Source organism: Boleophthalmus pectinirostris, unplaced genomic scaffold (genome assembly GCF_026225935.1).
Source record: "Boleophthalmus pectinirostris isolate CB_2022bp ecotype Guang Dong unplaced genomic scaffold, ASM2622593v1 HiC_scaffold_3, whole genome shotgun sequence".
Taxonomy (NCBI): domain Eukaryota; kingdom Metazoa; phylum Chordata; class Actinopteri; order Gobiiformes; family Gobiidae; genus Boleophthalmus; species Boleophthalmus pectinirostris.
Window position 1 is genome coordinate 26,323,421 of NW_026571299.1, and position 21,774 is coordinate 26,345,194.

At 41.6% G+C, this 21,774-nt stretch overlaps 1 protein-coding gene across 1 annotated transcript; it reads left to right on the forward strand.

The window, feature by feature from the left end:
- The first annotated feature begins 364 nt into the window (after nucleotides 1-364).
- On the forward strand, nucleotides 365-21,153 carry zgc:113307 (uncharacterized protein LOC553753 homolog). The gene is made up of 4 exons (XM_020936976.2): nucleotides 365-670; nucleotides 2,182-2,500; nucleotides 2,781-3,098; nucleotides 21,002-21,153. The coding sequence occupies exons 1-4, from the start codon at nucleotides 365-367 to the stop codon at nucleotides 21,151-21,153; spliced, it is 1,095 nt and encodes a 364-aa protein (XP_020792635.2).
- Nucleotides 21,154-21,774: the final 621 nt, after the last annotated feature.

The window sequence follows — 21,774 nt, forward strand, 5'->3', positions numbered from 1 at the left end:
AAATAGCTCGCATGCTGAAAAAGTGTGAGCACCCCTGGTCTAAATGAAAGGCACTTCTGACTAAATATTTTATTATTTTGTCGTTTTTACCCATAAGCGTTCTCATAAACAGGCCCTAAACCTTTTAAGTCTTTCATATCAGCAGTATCCTACATATTTCCTCAAATCTGTCATATCCAGGAGTTTCTGAAGGATGAAGAAGAATAAAGGATGCCATAGAAATTAACAATTCAAAACAAAAATATTCTATCATCTTTTAAATGGTCCAAGACGATCTTCAAGACGACACCATATAACAGGAAGCAGAAATCTGCCTATTTGTCAAACTATTTTAAATGTTTCGAATCTTTCTTCAGGCTGTATCATGTGGTCCTGGCTCTGTCTCTCGTTCCTCCTGTCCCTCCTGGGTCCAGTCTGGAGCACCACATCAGAGGACATGGACTACGGCGGCGTTCCTCTTTGGATTAACCGTTTTTTGGGAGAGCCCAGCGTGATGAGTCTGCAGGGGCGGAGCTTAGACCTGTCCTGGTTCAGAGCCAACAGCCCCCAGCCCTGCCCCGCCCAGTGTGAGTGTCCCATACAGTGGCCCACCGCGCTCTACTGTGACCACCACGAGCTCCTGAAAGCTCCAGACACACTGCCGGACCGGACGCAGTACGTGTTTCTGCAGGTAGGGGGCGCAGACTTGTGATGTGAAATCTGAACTAACAGTAAAAGAATCCACTATAAAACTATGTTCTCCTACTGACTCCTTCTGGCTGGAGTTAGTATGTTCACTTCCATGTGGCAACAGTGAGGGAAGAAGGTTTTTTACTGAGGATCTATGTTATAAATTACTTTAATACTTTAATGCTTAAAACATATTTTTGTGTAATTTCTGTAAGAGCCATTCTGAGGCTTTGTGGCCGCTAGTGATGAAGCCCCATGAAGCACTGAAGCATTCCATCTATTTGCTCGACTCTTGAGCCAATGCTTCAAGGTGCTTCATTTGCTCCACTACACCATCAAGTGGCCAAAAAATGTATAACAGGCAGATTGATAATAATACAATCGACATGATCATCGTGGTTCTGATGGAAAGATTTATACTGAATAAATGAATGATTAAATTTTTTATGATATCAACATAAATTGTGAATTAATTAACATGAAGTCTGTGTTCATGATATAATGGTCAGGTTAACAGAAAAAGTAGACACTTCACCTGATTTTTTTAAAATTTTTTTTTTTTACAAGAAATATATTAGACCAGGGGAAACACTTGTTGTCAAATTTGTGTATTTAGTAATATTGTTTATTTAATGACATCATTATAATTAAAAACCTTATTAGGAGATATCAGCTCAAAATGTTCTCAAACAGTGGAAAATAATCTTTTTCTTGCTGGCTCCATTGCAAAAAAAAAAAAAAAAAAGGAAAAAGAATCTCAAACTCACAGTAACTCAAAACCACAAAATATTTTAGGAGAATCCATTGCATTTCTCTGGCCCTTATGTTTCATATTGTGCACCAAATCCGCAAACCACTTCCTAAACCAGTCACGCGGTACGGGCGGTTCGCGAGACTTCGAACGTCACCACATACGTCACCGATACAAGCCTCGATACGTGCTTCACCAAAGCCTTCCTGGATTACTTGGCACACGCTTCGCTAGTGGCCTCTGTGTGGCACTGTGTTAAAGCAGGTTTATAGTTCTGCATCAGTTCTTCGTGGAAGTGCCGCACAGATCCCCAACGTGCATGAAAGCCAATCAGAGAGCTCCTTAATGCACATGAGAGCCAATCAGAAAACTTGAAGTGTTTACCGTGCCACACACATTCAATGTACGATATGCACCTCGGCCAAATAGTTACTACACGTCGAACTTCCACCGAACGCAAGGGCTGTGAATGAATGCTCCACAAAGACTACACAGACAGCTGATTCAAATAGTTTTGGTCAGCTTTTGCACAGAAATGTCACTTGTTTAACAGTAATAATCAGTTTGCCTGTTGTAGATCCAACTAGCTCAGTTCTTTTTGGTCAGACTGTGTTAAAATGAAGCTCAGATTGAAGTCTAATAAAGCCTCAGACAAATTAGTAAATCCACCAGAAAAGTTACATATGGCACCTGCTACTTTTTCCACACTGCTCCACTGACAGTCTTTGTATAAATAATCAATATATTTTCTTTTGTCTCAGGGGAACAACATCTCATCCCTCCCCTCCTCTCTCTTCTCTAACGTCACTGGTCTACGCTGGCTCATTCTGGACCATAACCTCCTCAAATCCCTGGACCAGGACCTGCTCCAGAACCAGACCGAGCTGTGGTACCTGTTTGCCAACCACAACCGTCTGAAGTCCGTCCCCGGGGGTCTGCCTGGGGGCCTCCGGCAGCTCAGACTGGCTCATAACCGGATCAGCAGCATCGGAGCCAGTGCCCTCTCCTCACTGCACAGACTCAGTGTACTGCTGCTTCAGGGGAACAGGCTCAAGACCGTGTCAGAGAAGGACTTCTCAGGTATGAGAATAATCCATGGGTCCACAATCAGGAAAAAGCAGGACCATTGGTACAGCGATTAACAATTTAAAACTAAATATTATATTATAAGGCAAAATGTTTCATATAACAGGAAGCTGAAGCCGATTTGAAAAGGTATATGATGTATAATAATGTGAGTGAACAAAACAGATCATCTTACTTATTATTAACTTAGGACTTTCCACCAGAAAGGTTACAAAGTGCACCTTTAAAATATTCTTTAAAGTTCTACTGGTATATTGTCTGTTTTGTGTTCCAGGTCTGTTGAGCCTGAACCTTCTGGACCTAAGTGGAAACCTGTTTAAGTCTGTCCCAAAGCACCTGCCCCCCTCAGTGCAGCAGCTGTACCTGTCCAATAACAGCCTGTCCTCTGTGGACCAGGACAGCTTCAGCTCGTACCCCGACCTCAAGTACCTGCGTCTGGGGCACTGCTCCCTTCACAGCCCCAACCTCCACCCACACTCCTTCAACCTCTCCAGCCTCATCGAGCTGGACCTGTCCTACAACCATCTGAGGAGCACCCCCACTGTGCCCAGCAGTCTGCAGTATCTCTACCTGGAAGCCAACCACATCCAAGGTGAGAGACACACAGGGCTGCCAACAGAACAAACACTGCTCTAAGTACAGCACAGAAATGCAATTTCTCTCAATTTAAAACACGGCAAATTTACAAAATGGTAAATCTCTGATGTTCCCACTTAGCAGCAATATTTCTTTTCTTGTGATATAAACATTGCATCAAGCAGTATCATATTATAAGTGATTTTGCAGTGCAGCTCTGGTGCACAATATCAGATCTGATTTCAAACAGAAAAGACTTTTTATTGCATCGCGAAAGCAGTACCATAGAGTTTAGTTTCCAGGAATCCCAGCTGCACTTTCTTCATACTGGCAGTGTGTCCTTCAGTGAGACACACATTCTTTTATTCTATGGATGTGGAGTGAGTAGATACACGTCTGAGTTGGTTTAAAACTATTATTTCTAAAACAAATCATTTTAAAAAGGAGCTTCATTCCAGCTGCTATTGCATTAATCAATAAGTTGTGGTCTATTTATTTATAATTTTTATTTCCTTGTCTTTAAAGTCCTGGTAACTCGTTTTTATATATTTAATATTTGTTATGAATTTTAGCCAAGTGTGATTCAGTATGTGTAGAACAAAACCATTGTGCACTGGAGCAATGTAACACCCCAATGTGATGCGTTTATATATGCGCCTATAGACTATAGTGTAGAGTGTAAATGAATGAAATGTGAAACATGGGACCAAACTGTAAAACAAATGTACCTACAAGCACAAATAAAGCAGCCTCACCTACAAGTCTGTCTTATACCAGAGCCTGGGTGAGAGCCTGGATTGTGGAGGCATAGTCACACCTGTGCAATGCATTCAATTCACCAATGTTAGTGGTTTGATGCCAGTCATTGTATCCTTGAGCCAGACACTTTGCCTGAACGTGGCTCTATAAAAATAAACGGGGGACTTAAACTGAGAGGCTGACTTTATGACCTTTCACACCAGTGTTCCATGTTATTATAGTTTCACACAGTTTGGCCCAAATCCCAAAGTGGCAACTGGAATTTTAACACATATCCAGCCCCAGACTACCTGCTGTGTCTCCTCCACATGTGTCTGACCACCAGCCTTTTACTGAGCCTCATTATACCAGAGTGAGGCTGAGGCAGAGCACAGGAGCCACACTTAAACCCCACTGTGGAGCTCCATGTGTGGACGTCAGGCTGGAAAATACAGCCCTGGAGCCTTCGCACACAGAGGATGGGAGTGAGACGGTGAGACGGTGAGGCAAGTGGGATTTTAAAGGAGGAACGTGGTCTGAAAACATCTGGAGAGAGGGCGCAGAGCCAGATGTGGTGGAGAGGCACACGTTGTTCTATTTAAACTAGCTTGTGTCTGCTGTTTGAAGCTCCAGACCAGGCCAGGAGATTTGACGGACAGCTTTGATGAGAAAGAATGGAAGTATTTATAATATAAATCTTACAGTGGGATATCTATGGAGTGAGGGAGCACCTTGTGACACAATGTTCACCAGACACACAAGCAAAAGTGTATTTCAGAAGGTCAGACTGTTATAGTCAAAGCAAAGGGCTGATTTTTGAATGGACAAATGTTGGAATTGTAATTAGAATTGAGATGCTGGTCAACTTTCAAAGCTGTCAGGAGCTTTCAGATTTGAGAGAGAAATATGAAGTGCTTACTCTTAAACCACATGGACTTCAGAACAGTTTGCAAAGGTCTTGTTTTACAGATGTACAAGATGTATTGTTTGCAGATGAAATTATGTTACTTAAAGGTTCAGTGTGTAACTTTCTGCAGTTGGCACATCACCTGTAGGATTCCAGAGAAACAGAAAGCTAAAGCCATGCTTCTGAACATTCTCCATAGAGATATATAAGATTTATGCCATTCTGTGGAATATTATTACCCAGGCTGGTGACACCGAGTGCCGCCGCTCAATTTCACTTCTCTCCAGAGAATAGGTCAGGAATCAGAATACACTAGACGGTTTGCAAGAACCCGGGAAGTGCACCGGCCAATCAGAGAAGAGCTGTGAAACCATGACGTCAAACTCAAGCGTCTGTCTGGGTCCCTTTTGTGGAACAGCACAACAGTAAACAAAGTGGTCAAGATGGATGTAGACGAAGACAGACATTCTGTGTTGGCAACGATTCCCAAGATCAAGGATTTAAAGCCGGAACAAAGAGAATGTTTTTACAATTTTATCATGGGAAAAGACTTTATTGCCCTTCTTCCTATGGGATTTGGCACATTACATACATCACGACCAAATAGCAGCGACTGATTAAATAAAAAAAAATATCCACCTACCATCGAGCGAATGAATCCTAATGCAAAAAGGGACCAAACGGTTCCCATGAAGTGAATCAGGCTAGAATATTATAGCTCAAGGAACAACATTTCCATGAAAATAAACAAGAAGACCTCTCCTCCAGGCCAAAGAAGAGTCAGGTTTGTGGAAATGCAAGCTCACTCAGAGTAAGGCTCTATAAGCAACCAAAATGAATGCTTTTATTTTAGTCTTTCTTAGCTACAGTGACATACTGGGGCTTTAATAATGTCAGCCTTTGTGATTTTCTAATTGCGAACAGTAAAAATGTGATGAGGAGAAAATGGAGAGACTGAGGAGGCTGATGGTTCTGCTGCTCTGAGTGAGGAGGAGGGCTGCAGATTGAGGGAGGAAAGAGAATCCTTTTTTTCCCCATATGGAACTTATTTCTTGTATACCCCAGGACTATGAAAGGAAACTATAGTGATTGGTCATATGGTGAAATGCATGGCTGTATTTTAAAGTTTATATACTAGGAAATATTACTTAAAATCAGAAAAAAAAAAAAGTTTATTTAAATGTAATTGTTGCGCAAATAGAATTCATGCATAAGTTGTCACTACACTGTTAAAGTACTGACCACATATGAGCCATGTGCTATTTTGAAATTATACTTTTCATCCTTACATATTAGTACTTTTTTTTTATACTTGTTTCTATAGTACAAGTGTAAACCATTTATACTTTCCTAAACAGAACTATGAACCCTCGTATTAAACACAGGCTCCTGAAATTAGTTGTTATTTTTTAGGCTATTTTAAAAGTTTTTTGTCTGTTTTCGGTAACGCAGGAACCTGAACATTCCTGTGGTCTAAAGCAAGAAAAATTATCTGATAAAGGCTTTTGCTGAAACATTATTTAAAAATAAAAATAAAAAAGCTTTAGGACATTGGCCATTTGAGTGTGCTATGCATTTTTTCACTTTTATATTGCTGTTCCTTGCATTTGCACCTGTGAATTCCAGCTGCACAATTTACACGCAAGAAACATTTTTTTCTAATATTATAGCCTAAGGAACAGCATTTTCACGAAAATAAGCAAGAAGAGCCCCTCCACCAATATTATAATATTATTATGTTATAATATTTTTTGTGTACATTAGAGGAGTTTTGGACCAATATATGAGATGGCTGCAAGGTAACAGTTATGGAATTCCTTACTGTGAGGTCATGAATTATATATATATATATATATATATATATATATATATATATATATATATATGATCTTAAGTGTGTTCTTAAGTGAAATAATGCCTAGTCCAACTTTAACACACAGCTAGTTCTGGTTTGTTTCTGCAGTCTCAGATGTAGGTCAGTGGTGGGTGGTGGTCATTCCAAAAACAACTGTCCAAATACTTGACTGTCCACTCGGATACAAAGAGACTCTCCCAATGGAAACTGTGACACGTCCATCTGAACTGAACTTTTTGAACATCAGGAGGTTGGATCATCTGCACTTATTTTCAATTATTTTAACAAGCTGAAATAGGCAGATATCCAACCATAAGAAATACTTAAACTTGCTATTGGTTTGAGCTTCCTGTTAACATTTTGGGGTAAGTCAACCTCTAGGTAAATCTGTGTGGAAAAAAAAAAGAAAACCCCTCCACATTTTTTATATGTTGTAGTAGACATATTTTTCTATTGGTGTCATTGAGGTCGAGCATGTCCCTTATTGTCAATGTCAAGGATTTTGGTTGTTATGGTGGTTATGGTGGTTGTCATGGTGGTTGTAGTGGCGGTTGCTATGGTGGTTGTTATCGTGGTTGCTATGGTGGTTGTTATGGTGGTTGCTATGATGGTTGTCATTATGGTTGTTATGATAGTTGCTATGGTGGTTGCTATGGTGGTTGTTATTGTGGTTGCTATGGTGGTTGTCATGGCGGTTGCTGTGATGGTTGTCATGGTGGTTATGGTGGTTGCTGAGATGGTTGCTTTGGTGGTTGTTATGGTAGTTGCTATGGTGGTTGTTATGGTGGTTATGCCGGTTGCTATGGTGGTGGTTGTTATGGTGGTTGCCATGGTGGTTGTTATGGTGGTGGTTATATGGTGGTTGCGATGGTGGTTGCTGTGGTGTTTGTCATTATGTTTGTTATGTTTGTTATGGTGGCTGTTATGTTGGTGGTTGTTATGGCAGTTGCTATGGTAGTTGCTATGGTGGTTGTTATTGTGGTTGCTATGGTGGTTGTCATGGCGGTTGCTGTGATGGTTGTCATGGTGGTTATGGTGGTTGCTGAGATGGTTGCTTTGGTGGTTGTTATGGTAGTTGCAATGGTGGTTGTTATGGTGGTTATGCCGGTTGCTATGGTGGTGGTTGTTATGGTGGTTGCTATGGTGCTTGCTATGTTGGTTGTCATGGTGGTTGCTATGGTGGTTGTTATGGTGGTGGTTATATGGTGGTTGCGATGGTGGTTGCTGTGGTGTTTGTCATTATGTTTGTTATGGTGGCTGTTATGTTGGTGGTTGTTATGGCAGTTGCTATGGTAGTTGTTATGGTTGTTGTTATGGTGGGTGCTATGGTGGTTGCTATGGTGGTTGCTCTGGTGGTTGTTATGTTGACTGTTATAGTGATGACTGTTATGGTGATTGCTGTAATTGTTGTCATGTTGGTTGTTATGGTGGTTGTCATTGTGGTTACAATGGTTGCTAAGGTGATTGCTATGGTGCTAGTTATGGCGGTGGTTGTTATGGTGGTTTCTAAGATGGTTGTCATGGTGGTTGCTAAGGTGGTTGTTATGGTGGTTGTTATGGTGTTTATGATGGTTACTATGGTGGTGGTTGTTTTGGTGGTTGCTATGGTGGTTGTCATGGTGGTTGCTATGGTGGTTGTCATGGTGGTAGTTATGGTGGTTGCTGTGGTGATTGTCATGGCGGTTGTTATGATGGTTGCTACGGTGGTTGTTATGGTGGTTGCTATGGTAGTTGCTAAGGTAGTTGTTATAGTGGTATGCATAACAACCACCACAGCAACCACCATACCATATCATAGCAATCACCACAACAACCATCACCATAACTACCACCATAGCAACCACCTTATTAACCATCATAAACACCATGACAATCACCATAACTACCACCAGAGCAACCACCATGACAACCACCATAGCAACCATCATAACCACCATAACAACCACCATACCGTGACAACCACCATGACAACCACCATACCATAACAATGTCATGGTGGCTGTCATGGTGGTTGTCATGGTGGTTGTCACGGTATGGTGGTTGTTATGGTGGTTATGATGGTTGTCATGGTGGTTGCTCTGGTGGTAGTTATGGTGATTGTCATGGTGTTTATGATGGTTGATAAGGTGGTTGCTATGGTGGTAGTTATGGTGATGGTTGTTGTGGTGATTGCTATGATGGTTGTCATGGTGGTTGTTATGGTGGTTGCTATGGTGGTTCTTCTGGTGGTTGTTGTGGTGGTTATGATAGTTGCTATGGTGGTTATGTTGGTTGCTACGGTGGTGGTTGTTATTGTGGTTGCTATGGTGGTTGTCATGGTGGTTGCTATGGTGGTAGTTATGGTGGTTGCTATGGTGGTTGTCATGGTGGTTGTTGTGATGTTTATGGTGGTTGCTATGGTGGTTGTTATGGTGGTAACTATGGAGGTTGTCATGGTGTTTCTCATGGTATGGTGGTTCTTATGGTGGTTGCTATGGTAGTTGCTATGGTGGTTGTTATAGTGGTTCCTATGGTGATTGTCATGGTGATTGTCATGGTATGGTGGTTGCTATGGTGGTTGTCATGGTGGTTGCTATGGTGGTTGTTATAATGGTTGCTAGAGTGGTTGTTATGGTGGTTGCTATGGTGGTTGTTATGTGGCTGCTATGGTGATTGTTCTTGTGGATGTCATGGTGTTTGCTATGGTGGTAGTTAAGGTGGTTGCTATGGTGGTTACTATGGAGGTTGTCATGGTGTTTCTCATGGTATGGTGGTTGCTATGGTGGTTCTTATGGTGGTTGCTGTGGTGGTTGCTATGGTGGTTGCTATGGTGGTTGTTATGGTGGTAGTTGTGGTGGTTGCTATGGTGGGTGTCATTGTATGGTGGTTGCTATGGGGGTTGTTATGGTGGTTGCTATGGTGGTGGTTATGGTGGTTGTTAGGGTGGTGATTGTTATGGTGGTTGCTGTGGTAGTTGCTATGGTGGTTGTCATGGTGGTTGCTATGGTAATTATGGTGGTTGCTATGATAGCTGTCATGGTGGTTGTCATGGTATGGTGTTTGCTGTGATGGTTGTTATGCATACTACCATAGCAACCACCATACCATGAAAACCATCACAACAACCACAATGACAATCATCATAGCAACCATCATAGCACCCACCATAACAACCAGCATGACAAACACCATAGCAACCACCATAACAACAACCATAGCAACCACCATAAACACCATAACAACCACCATGACAACACCACAGCAACCACCATAACTACCTCCATAGCAACCACCATGACAACCACAATAACAACCACAATAACCACCATAGCAACCACCATAGCAACCATCATAACCACCATAACAACCACCCTAGCAACCACCATAACCACCATAGCAACCATCATAACCACCATAACAACCACCATTGTAACCACCATGACAAAAAACATGACAACCACCATAGCAAGCACAATAACAACCATCACCATAGCAACCATCACAACCACCATAACAACAACAATGACAACCATCATAGCAACCATCATAACCACCATAACAACCACCTTAGTAACCACCATAAACACCACCATGACAACCACCATAACAACCATGACAACCATCATAGCAATATCACTCTAACAACCACCATAGCAACTACCCTAACAACCACCATAACCACCACCATAGCAACCACAACAACCACCATAACAACCATCTTTTTTCCTGTTCTGTTATAATGTTGTTTCCTACTCAAAACCTACCTACCAAAACATAGTTGTGTTTAGTTTCATTTACACATGTTTAACACACAAGAAAACACAACAACAGAGGTAAAAAGTAGCTTTTAATTTGAAAACTACTGAATAACATCACAAGGTGGAACAGAGCATTTTAAGCTTTGAAGATGTAGACAAACTAATAATAAAAGCTTACTCAAACAGGTGTAAACGAAACAAAACACAACACAAGTATGTTTTTGAGGAGGTGAAAGCATTCCACCATACATTTTGCGTATTATAGGACCTTTAACAGTTGTCCCAAAGGTGTACTGTGTAACTTTTCTGGTGGAGGGTCCCACATCTGCTTGTCTCCAGGGAAATGCTATTGCCTTGTCTGGAATGTTTCAGAGAATAGCATTACCAAAGATCTGTGGAGAGGCGACTGCACTCTTAAGGTATTTCTTCTTAAGGTGCACTAAGTAACGTTTGGTTGGGGGTTAACTGCTTGTTCCCTTCTTGTTTCTATGGATATGTAACTGCTCTGCCTGGAATGTTCCACAGTATGACATTAAACAGTGCTACCTTACATTTATTCAATTACAGGTGGTTTTATAGCTCAAAAATATCTACAAAGACTATTCTGACTGTTCCTCTCCACAGAGCTGACACTGAAACGTGGCATGGATTGGTCTCCATAAAGATAAAACACTGTGGAACATTCCAGACAAATCAATAATATCTCCATGGAGACAAGCATTTGATGGACCCTCCACCAGAAAAGTCACAAAATACACCTTTAAGTAACAAAAAAAAAGTGTAATTGACTAAATGTAAAGAAGACAAGTTTAAAACCACACAGTGTAACATTTCAGGTGAAGCAGTAAGTTCTTGGTGACAGCAGGTGGCAGGTCGTCCATCAGAAAAGTTACACAGTGCAGCTTAAAAAAAACAACAACTCTTGATTTGATGTATTTCTTTTCCCTTTCTCATTGAGGTCGGTATCACGTACACAGAGAATCGTCTGCTTCCACTTGTTGTGTTGGATGCTCCTTTAGAGAAACATTTTTCTTAATTCAGCCAAAATGTGGTTTTATTATTGCGATTATGTCCTGATTTCAACTCTGTCACAAGTAACTTACTGTGCAATAAGGTCCAGGGTTCTTTTACTGATGGGGCCTTTCTGGGTGAAGTTAAAGAGGGGCCTTTAGGTCATTTTTATTTATTTGTTTTTTTTACTTTCTACCATTTCTACCTTCTTCTCTACTCACAATATGATACAATACTCAATACATGGCTCATAGTATTGCCAAACCAACCAAATGCATTTATGTGAAATACATCAATTTTAATGATCAAAACGGCAAATATGTCAAGTGTGTTGCATAAAAATGTTTCCTTCCACCAAGGACGGAATGGAGACATTTCCCTTCGTTTGATCCCATCTTTTACACACAAACGGCGAATTTGCCTCTGAAAACGAATCTTTCTAAAAATTCTTGCTAGAGTTGAGTGTAAAGTGAGATATATTGAGGTTTAGGAGCTGACGTGCCAAAAGTGCGAGCAGTGTTTCCCTTTTGCTCTATTGACGATGAAGCATCAGAGCAGCAGTCGCATTTCTTCTGGTGCAAAATACTAAATAGCAGTGCATTAGCAGTAAGCAATGGTAGAAATGAAACCTTTGCGCACTGTCTGTAAAGTGTTTTATTCTGAGAGGGTCTGACGTTTAGGAGTTATTCTTGATAGTGAGCTTAGCTTTGAGCCACACATCAGCTCCATCACTAAATCTGGTTTTTATCATTTAAAAAATATTGCCAGAGTCAGACCACTTCTCTCTCAAGTCAGTGCAGAGACTCTGATACATGCTTTTATTACAAATCGTGTTGATTACTGTAATGCTCTCCTTTCTGGTCTTCCAAAGAAAATTACAGCTCCACTGCAGCTCCTCCAAAACTCTGCAGCACAGAGCTGACGAGGACCAGGATGAGAGAGCACATCACCCCAGGACTGAAGTCTCTGCTTTGGCTTCTGTGAGCTGTTGCTGTTGTTTTTAATGATTGTCATTTTTCTGTTGCATGTGAAGCACTTTGTGCTACATTTCAAATGTATGAAAAGTGCTATACAAATAAAGTTTGATTGATTGATTTACTTGATTGATGTCGTCCAAGAATCATGAAGTGCGTGGTTAGCATGCTAGATGTGAGTATTACTGTGATGGCCTCTGAAGGTACTGAAACAAAATAATGAATAGCAGTGCAACAGCAGCAAGCAAGCAAGAGTAGAACTGAAACCTTTGTGCACTTTCTCCAAAGTGTTTTATTGTTTAAGACAGCAGTTTTCAATAGGTGAGGCCTGCCTCCCCTGGGGGGTGCCAAAGAGTCACTGGGGAGGTACAACAAACACGGGAAGAAAAAACAATCCACATCTGTACACTGCAGCAGTATTGATATAGGTAATTGTGTGTGTACTTGGCTGTAAAATTATGCCTGACAACCTACTCATGGATTGGGGCGTCACCTTTCTTGCCTTGTAAACGCCGCGTGGGCGTGTGTTCATGCGTACGCTGCGTGGGCCACGCCTCCAAACCAGAGCTAAAACCAGGACTAAACCAGGACTAAAACCAGGTCTAACCCAGAACTTGGATGTCTACTCTGAGGGCAGGCTCACATTCACCCTATTTGAAAACCCCTGGTCTAAGAATCATGAAATGTGTGGTTAGCATGCTAGTTGTTGTTAGAATTACTAAAGCGCTCATAAACTCATCACAGTGAATAATTTTGATGCTCAGAATGCATTAGGAAAGTAAGGAACCATTTGAAATGAGTCAATTCTGTTTTTCACATTTTAAAAACAGTAAAAATCAGATATGGCGCTTTTAATGGCACAAACGAAGTGAAAGCGAGCCACTCTCCATCATTCTACTCTAAATCTTGGTGCTCACACAGTCCCACGTTCTGTGTGCGTTAACATGATCCGCACCAGCTCAGAAAAGACAGCTGCTGTTGTCTTCAGAGAGGCAAACTTTACCATCACACTCTACACTTCTGACAGGTGCCATGAGACAGGTGCCAGGTGCCAGGAGAAACAGAACCCTGTAAAGTCTATGTACTTCCTCCAACACTAAGTAAAACACCAGGTACTGGCAGTGAAAGGGGTGACTACACTGTTAAAAGACTACCTCCATAAATGAGTTAAATGAGTAGAATAGGCTGTGAGATCAGGTTTAGGCTCGTTCTTGTGGATTTTCTGGAGATTAGAGAAAGAGAAATGTAGCTCGCTGTCTTCCATCAGACATTTTTATTGAAGTTCTTAAATGTCCTATCACGCAACATTTACTCTTGAGAGCTTTAAGCCATGTTAGAATGTTGTTACCTCATCGAAAATATACCTGGAGTTGTGTTTCGTTTCAGTCACACATGTTTGAGTAAAGGTGTTTCATAACAGAACTCTGCCTAAATCTGCAGGGTTTGTGTGTTTAACATGTGTGAAAGCAACAAAACACAACTCTTAGGTATTCTTGTGATAAGGAAATAAGGGCCTGTTTACACGAGAACGCAAAAATCTGAAGACACGCTCCGCTGTAGTGTTTCTCTCTACACTGCCAAAGACACAAAAGTCTGGTCAGATCTGCTCACGTCGCGTACATGTTTACGTCACATACATCACCACCTAAGTGTCAGCACCGAGCCGCCTGGCATGCATACCTGATCGAATTCCACACACTTTTGCGTCACCGTATGCACACAAATTTCCTCCTGAAAATGCTCGTCTAAACGCTGAATAAAAAGTGAAGATGCGACGCCACTTTTGCGTCTTCTGTTCAGACCTTTATCATATAAATGTAGGCCCAGTGTTGTAGTGAGTTTTTTTTTAATGGGGGTAGGCGATTTGTGATGTCACTGATGTGATGAACCACCCCCAAACTAGCATAAAGGTGCCAGCTTAGTAAAAATCAGTGATATTTGATGTTTTTTTGACTCAAAGTGATGCAGAATCATATTATTAACATTAAAGCTGTTCATAATCACCTACAGAACATAAATTATACGCTACAACACATGAACCAGGAGTAAAACAGGATTAAACCAGGACAGGACTAAAACAGGACTAAACCAGGACTAAAAGAGGAATAACCCAGGTCTAAACCGGGACTAAACCAGGACTAAACCAGGACTAGAACAGGACTAAACCAGAACTGAATCAGGACAGAACCAGGACTACAACAGGACTAAAACAGGACTGAAACAGGATTAACCAGGACTAAACCAGGGCTAAACCAGGTCTAAACCAGGACTAAAACAGGATTAAAACTGGATTAAACCAGGACTAAAACAGGACTAAACCAGAACTGAACCAGGACTAATTTTGGACTTGAGAGTGAGAGAGAGAACTCCAAACCCGTGTAGCAGGGTGTCTGCAAAGTGTGATCGGGCGACTGCTGCGCTTAGCCCCGTAAGGCAAAGAGCTCTGCACTGGTGCTTTCTCCTGCAGTCACCCGACGGTCGCTTTGGGTACACCTCCAGGCCTGTCCTGATACTCAGTCCTGGTTCAGTCCTGGTCCCTCATGTCTCAGGTCACTATAGGACAGTACTAGAGCCCGACCAATATATCAGTTGGCCGATATTATTGGCCGATATGAGCAACTGGGACCATATCGGCTATCAGCCGATATACTTGCTGATAGGGGCCGATATTTCACATGGGCATGTTATACCTCATTATAAAGCTTTGATTCTCTACATTATGTTCATTTAATCCAATTTACAGACAGATAAATGTCCTAATATGTGGCTCCACCTCAGTATTTATCTGCGGAGTCATTTGTCTGTGTGTGTGTCCATGCTGTCCCTGAACACACCCCCAGAGTCACGTGCGTTTGTTTACACCTGCAGCCGTGCTCAACACTGAGATTATATTCTTTTTAAGGGCAATCGGTTTGAGTCTGGATTAAAAGGACATTTATTAGTGCAGACTTGTGATGTGAGGAGGAGCCTGTGTGAGTGGTGAGTGTTGGAAATATGTCGATTTAGATAGTTTTGGTTCGCTCTGATCGGTTAGCGATTAGCTGCTGTAACTCTCACACATAAACAGGCTGTTTTCTATTGGTCTATTGTAAAGTGACTATATTGGCCGTATATTTGATACTGCACCTGCATTGATATGTAAATTGAGCTGTGAATAGAGGTGTAAACAATTAAATTTGCGTATATAATTAATTACCGCAGCGGCTAAAGGCTAATACCGATTGTTTATTTACTAGCTAGTAGTGATGGGTCGGTCGTGAATGAAGCGGCTCTTAGAGCCGGCTCTTTGAAGCGAACGACGTGAGCCTGATCCTCATTGGGATTGGGAGCCATGTTTTCTCTTTCGCTCACTTTTTTCTCTTCACGCCACGTGCAGACTCTTGGTAGTTTGACAGCGGCAGCGACTAAAAACGAAACTTTCAAAAAAAAAAAATATATATATATATATATATATATATATATATATATATATTCAGCATAAAATAAATAAACCAGGACTAATCTTGGGGTCGAGAGAGGGAGAGAGATAGAGACAGAGTCCCGACACTCAGTCCTGGTTAAGTTCTGGTTCAGTTCTGGTTTAGTCCTGTTTTACACATGGTTTAGATCTGTTTTAGTCCTGGTTTAGTCCTTTTTCAGTCCTTTAGACTTGCTTTAGACCTGCTTTAGACCTGCTTTAGTCCTATGACATATCATGTAAAGACGCAGAATAACAATAAATGTTGCCTAAATAAACCCAGTTTAAAATCCACCAGAGCCAAACCTAAGTTTTTTTTTTAAAAATAATTCAAGATTTACAGTGAATTTTTACATCACTAAATATATCGGCGATTATATCGGCAGCTCCAAATCCCACTGTTTCATATCGGCCACAACAAAATCCATATCGGTCGGGCTCTAGACAGTACTGCAGATATCATGAGCCTATGCAGTTGATTTTCACAGTTGCCAGTAGCTCCTGTTTGACATTTAAGTTGTAGCTTTTTTATATTTGTAATTTTTTTAAATCTCACATCAGGAGAAGTGGGTGGACAGTGTACCCCCACGTACCACGTCCACTATACCTCTGTTGCGTAAAAAAAACCAAAAAAACAAATACAGATACAGACTAACATTAATAGTCTGAAAGTTTCTTGCCAACATCAACACATTTGATTTACTTAGACCTAGGGCACTGAACTTGTGGGGTTGTTATGTTATATCAGTGTGATTTTTCTTTCTTTTTAAGCACATTTTTGGTTTTCAGCTGATAGATTGAAATGGACAAATGTTGTAATAAAACAGGGAGAAATCCAGAATATAAAAATAAAATGCAAATTACCAGTCAAAACATGTGAAAGTCCAGTTTATGTCATGAACTCAAGTCATCTGGAGTCATTTTAATGGTGTTACTTTTGCAGTAAGAGCCAGGTCAGGGGCAGCCTTAGACGATGAGGTGAGGCTGTTATAAAATGAGTACTCTCTCTTCTGTCTAAGAATGCAAGTGTGTGTGTGTGTGTGTATGTAACATTGTGGGGACTAAATCCTGTATATACATTCACATTCATTCATTCATTTAATTTAATCATTGAATTTATACAGCACCTTTCAAGACTCCAAAAGTGCTTTACAGAGCAGTATTCATTCACTCCATACTTGGTGATGGTAAATTACTGTTGAAGTTACAACTGCCCTGGGACAGACTGACAGAAGCAAGGCTGTCAATCTGCATCCTCCATCCATCACCAACACTCTATGTTATTAGGTTTGTTTTTCAGACCAAGAGTTTTTTTTCATACCTGACAGTTTCAACTGCTCCCTGCGCTCTTCTTCAGAGTCACGTGATGTTGCTGTGATGTGTGCTGTCTTCCTACTAGGGGAGGCAGGACGACAGCGCCATCTGCAGTCCGACTTTCTCAGGACAGTATCCCAGGAGTGTGAGAGTAAAAAAGCCCCCTCGTCCCAATTTACAGTCCCATGTGACCACTTTGAGGAAAAGCGCTAGTAAGCAGTCGAAGCTTGTATGGAAACAAACTTGAAAAAAGAACCTAATAACATTAATTATCGGAAGACCAAATGAACCTCACTGGACTATCACCAACACTCACACACACACTCCACTTTCATCCTAGGCACTGTGGGTAAAGTGTTTTGACATAGGCGCCCCACTGTGGCACCTGGAATTACCATCGGTCTCCCATCCAAGAACTAACCAGGCCCAGCCTTGCTCAGCTTCTGAGATCTGACGAGATCAGGCTTTGACATGAAGATTTGTCCACATTATGAGGACCTGTCATTCAAAAACAGGCCCTAATTTTTTAAAGCCTTTATTATTAGATCAACAATATGGTTCTATTGTCTGATCTGTTCTAATGTAGTTTTCCTCATCACAAACAGACCTGGAGTTTTTTGTTTCATTCACACATGTTTAACACACAAGCTCTGTGTATTTAGTCTGACTTCTCTCAAACAGAAAACACTGTTCCACCTTGTGAGTGCTGTATTGTGTTTTTAAACTCCACACACATTCACTCACTAGAAACATTTGTATTATTTCAGACCTGGAATTGCCGATCTCTACTGAACTAAAGGTAAAAGGAGCTGTTCACTTGGCATCACAAGGTGGAACAGAGCATTTTGAGCTTTGGAGATGTAGACTAATAATAAAGGGTTAATCAAACGTGTGAATGATATAAAACACAAGTCTTGGTATGTTTTTGATGAGATAACAACATTATAACATGGCTCAAAGTTCACAAGAGTCACATTTGCAGTAGTGACTGTGGTTAAGGTAAAAGGATCAGTCTTCATGTCATCAAGAATGGACGTCAGTGTTTTGTCCCCAAAAAGCATGGGAACCAACACGTGTGTGTGTGTGTGTGTGTATGTGGGAGCGTGTGTGTGTGAGTGTGTTCGTGTGTGTGTTTGTGTGCGAGTGTGAGCACGTGTATGTGCGCTCAGGGCCAGAGGAGCGCAGCACATTCCTGTGCACACAGCTCATGAGCATCAGCTGTCAAAGCCATTCTGGGGAAAAACATAAATAAGAGAGTCTGATTTTCACATGTGGCTTTACCAGAATCTGCTCCTTTTGTTTCAGTGACTCCTCTGCAGATTTTTACACAGATCGATTGGCCTGAAGATAAAACAAAATGACTCCCAGACTGGTCCACAGATAGTGTTCACGCTGCTCTCCTATACTCGTGTGGAATCCCTCATTCAGACAGGAGTGGTTCAGTGGAGAGAAGCTTTTAACAGTGCTCATCTGGACTCTGTTTCTGCAAGAAGGCTCGCCTCTCCACTGATCTAAAACTGGCTTCTAGATGGGAGCTCAAATGTCTTGACTGTAAAAATAGTGTCCAGATGACCACTGCTGAAACCTTCCCTTCCATTTCTATAGATTTACAAGCCTATTGTCACAGCTCTGCCTTTTGTTTACACGTTTTCCTCAGTCCAGCTCTGTTTCCCAATCTGTTCTGGTCCTCCTTTTGCTACCTCCCTCCTTTTCCTACAACTGCCTCTCATTCCCTAATCATCCCAGGCTAGTCTATATATACTCCCCCTGTTGATTCAGTCTTGGCTAGATTTTAGACCAGTCAAAACAGACACCCAAGCTCCTTATCTGAAACTCTGAAATTGAATTCTGTTGTTTGTTTTTTGTGCATTCTGCTTTTTACCCTGTTTGTAGTACCTGTTTGAGTTTATTCTGAACCCATTTTCTACTAAGAGTATTTCCCAGTTTTGGAAGATATTTTAGTTCACATTAAATAAATTCCTTATATTCCTTTGTTGTGTTTCAGTCTGATTTGCCATATTAAATTTTGAACATAGGGCCTCATTTCCTAGTGAGCCAGAGTGTGGGAGACGTGTGGAGACACTTTTTAAAATATTCCATCCAGTCCTTGTATTTGCAGAGGTCCCTGGTGCTAGTGCATGTAAATGGCCATAGTTATCCTGCCACTAAATTTGATGTGAATTAGCCAGACTGGCGCCACCTAGTGCCTCCGCTCAATTTCATTTCTCTCCAGCAACTAGGTCAGGAATCAAAATACAATAGACTGTTTGGGCACCAGCCAATCAGCGAAGAGCCATATATTCTGTGTTGTCAACAATTCCAGAGATCGAGGATTTAAAGCCGGAACAAAGAGAATGTGGTGAATTTCATCAAGGGGAAAGACGTTATTGACCTTCTTCTTCTATTTGGGAAAAACTTAATATACTAGTTAGCCCCGTTAGCGGTGCATTACATACATCATGACCAAATAGCAGCGATTGGTTAAATGATAAAAAAGTACCCTCCTACCGTCAAGCGAACGAAATCTAAGACAGTTTGTACAAAGTGAAACAAAGTAAAACCGGCTGATGAATCAGGCTAGATGCGAATGTCTGTGTTGACAGAATAATTTTAGAAGTAAAACCAACCATACATTTGAAGGATTTATGTCTGAGCAGCAGCAACAAGTTGTAATTCCTGATAGAAAGCTTGGCAGCGGCGGACTTGATATGTGAGAAAATAGTCCCTCAACATGTGACGATTCATGCGATGCAAGGTTAGTTTTATTTCAAACATTATTCTATCAACACGGACATTTACATGGACAGTCTGGTGTAATAATAGATTTTCTTCGGGTGTTTTGTGGACTGAGTAAGAAGTTTTTAGAGGCAGGATAACTATGGCCATTGACATGCACTAGCCTAGCACCAGCGACCTCTGCAAATACAAGGACTGGATGGAATATTTAAAAAAGTGTCTCCACACGTCTCCAACACTCTGGCTCACTAGGAAATGAGGCTGTATGTCCAAAATTCTGAACTGTCCTTTTAAACATGACCTGTTATAAGACATTTTCCGTTATTGAAGACTTTGTTTGCCAGTATACTTGTGTTTACCTGTGTGATACCTATGCTCCTACACCCTCCCTTATATGGAGGTGCAGCGACTATACTCCAAGCTCTTCCCAGGCTCCTCACCTCCTATGAAGGAAACCAATTTAAAACACTATTATCTGATGTCATGCCATGAATCAAAAGTTGTGATGGTGAGAGTAGGAACATATATTAAATTCTACACCACAGCTTTCAATTCCAGTACCATACTTATTTTCACATGCAAGTGGATGTGGAAAAGAGTCACCTCACAGCAAGAAGATTCCAGGTTCAACTCTGTGCGGCGTTGAGTGTTCTCCCTGTGTCTCAGTGTGTTTTCTCCGGGCACTACAGTTTTCCCATCAACCCAAAACATGCACAGTAATCTCCCAGGCTAAGGTAATCCTGAGCAAGACTAGCCAAGATCTGGAGATGGGTCCCCGGACGCTGCATTATGACACCCACCATGGCACCTGCTGCTCTTGCCCAGGTTGCCCAGGTGACTTTGTTAGATGGGTAAAATACACAGGACAATAAAGTGTGTATCTTCACCCTATCTCAAGTTTGGTGTTGGGAATTCCTTAATGAAATCAGTAAATCAAAAAATCTTAATGCAATTTACATTAAAAAAGGGAAGATAAAATGTTTTTTGTAACTTTGGAGCTAAGAGGAAGTGAGTGCATAGAAAGAAAAATGTTTGACCTCTCGGGGTTTTGACAGAACACAAAGCATTTACATCTAAAGGAGAACTTGTTCTTGTAAAAACAGTTTTGGTGCACACATTACAAATGTCATGCCACACATGACATTTACATCTATGACTTTTAGATTTTCCCATTATTTTTCTCGTTTCAGAGTTTAACCTGACGAGTTTCTGCAGAGGGGAGGGGCCCACGTCGTACTCTCGTCTACGGATCTTACGTCTGGAGGGAAACAAGATCAGTCCCCATGAGCTGCCCCCGGACTGGGTCTACTGCCTAAGAGTACTACAGCGCCTTTTTATATGACCACTGGTGTTTTAATGGTGCTATATTACACTCAACGGATTATTGTGAGGTTTAAGCCATGTTAAAATGTTGTTACCTTCTCAGAAACATACCTGGACTTCTTTTGTTTCACACATGTTTGAGTAATTCTTTATTACTGGTAGGGATGCACTGATACGATACTTCATTAATATCCATCTATCCATTTTCTTCTGCTTATCTGGGGCTGGGAAGCAGGGGCAGCAGTCTAAGCAGGGACTCCCAGACTTCCTTCACACCAGACACTTCCTCCAGCTCCTCCGGGGAGACCCCAAGGCTTTCCCAGGCCAGCCGAGAGACATGTAGTCGCTCCAGCGTGTCCTTGGTCTTCCCTGGGTCGTCCTTCCGGTGAGACACCACCAAGGAAGGATTCCATGTCCCCAGAGCTAGTCTCCATGTCCAGAGATCCGATCATGGAGGCCCACGCCTTTGACTTCCTCCCAGATCTTTCTGCGCCATGCCCCTTTGGATCTTCCTGTGGGTGGTGGGTCCACTGAACGATGGCTCCACGTTGCTCGTTTGGGGTGTGCCGGGCCAGACCCTGTGGGGAAAGGCTTGGCCACCAGATGCTCGCTGTTGAGCACCCACCCCATGCCTGACTGT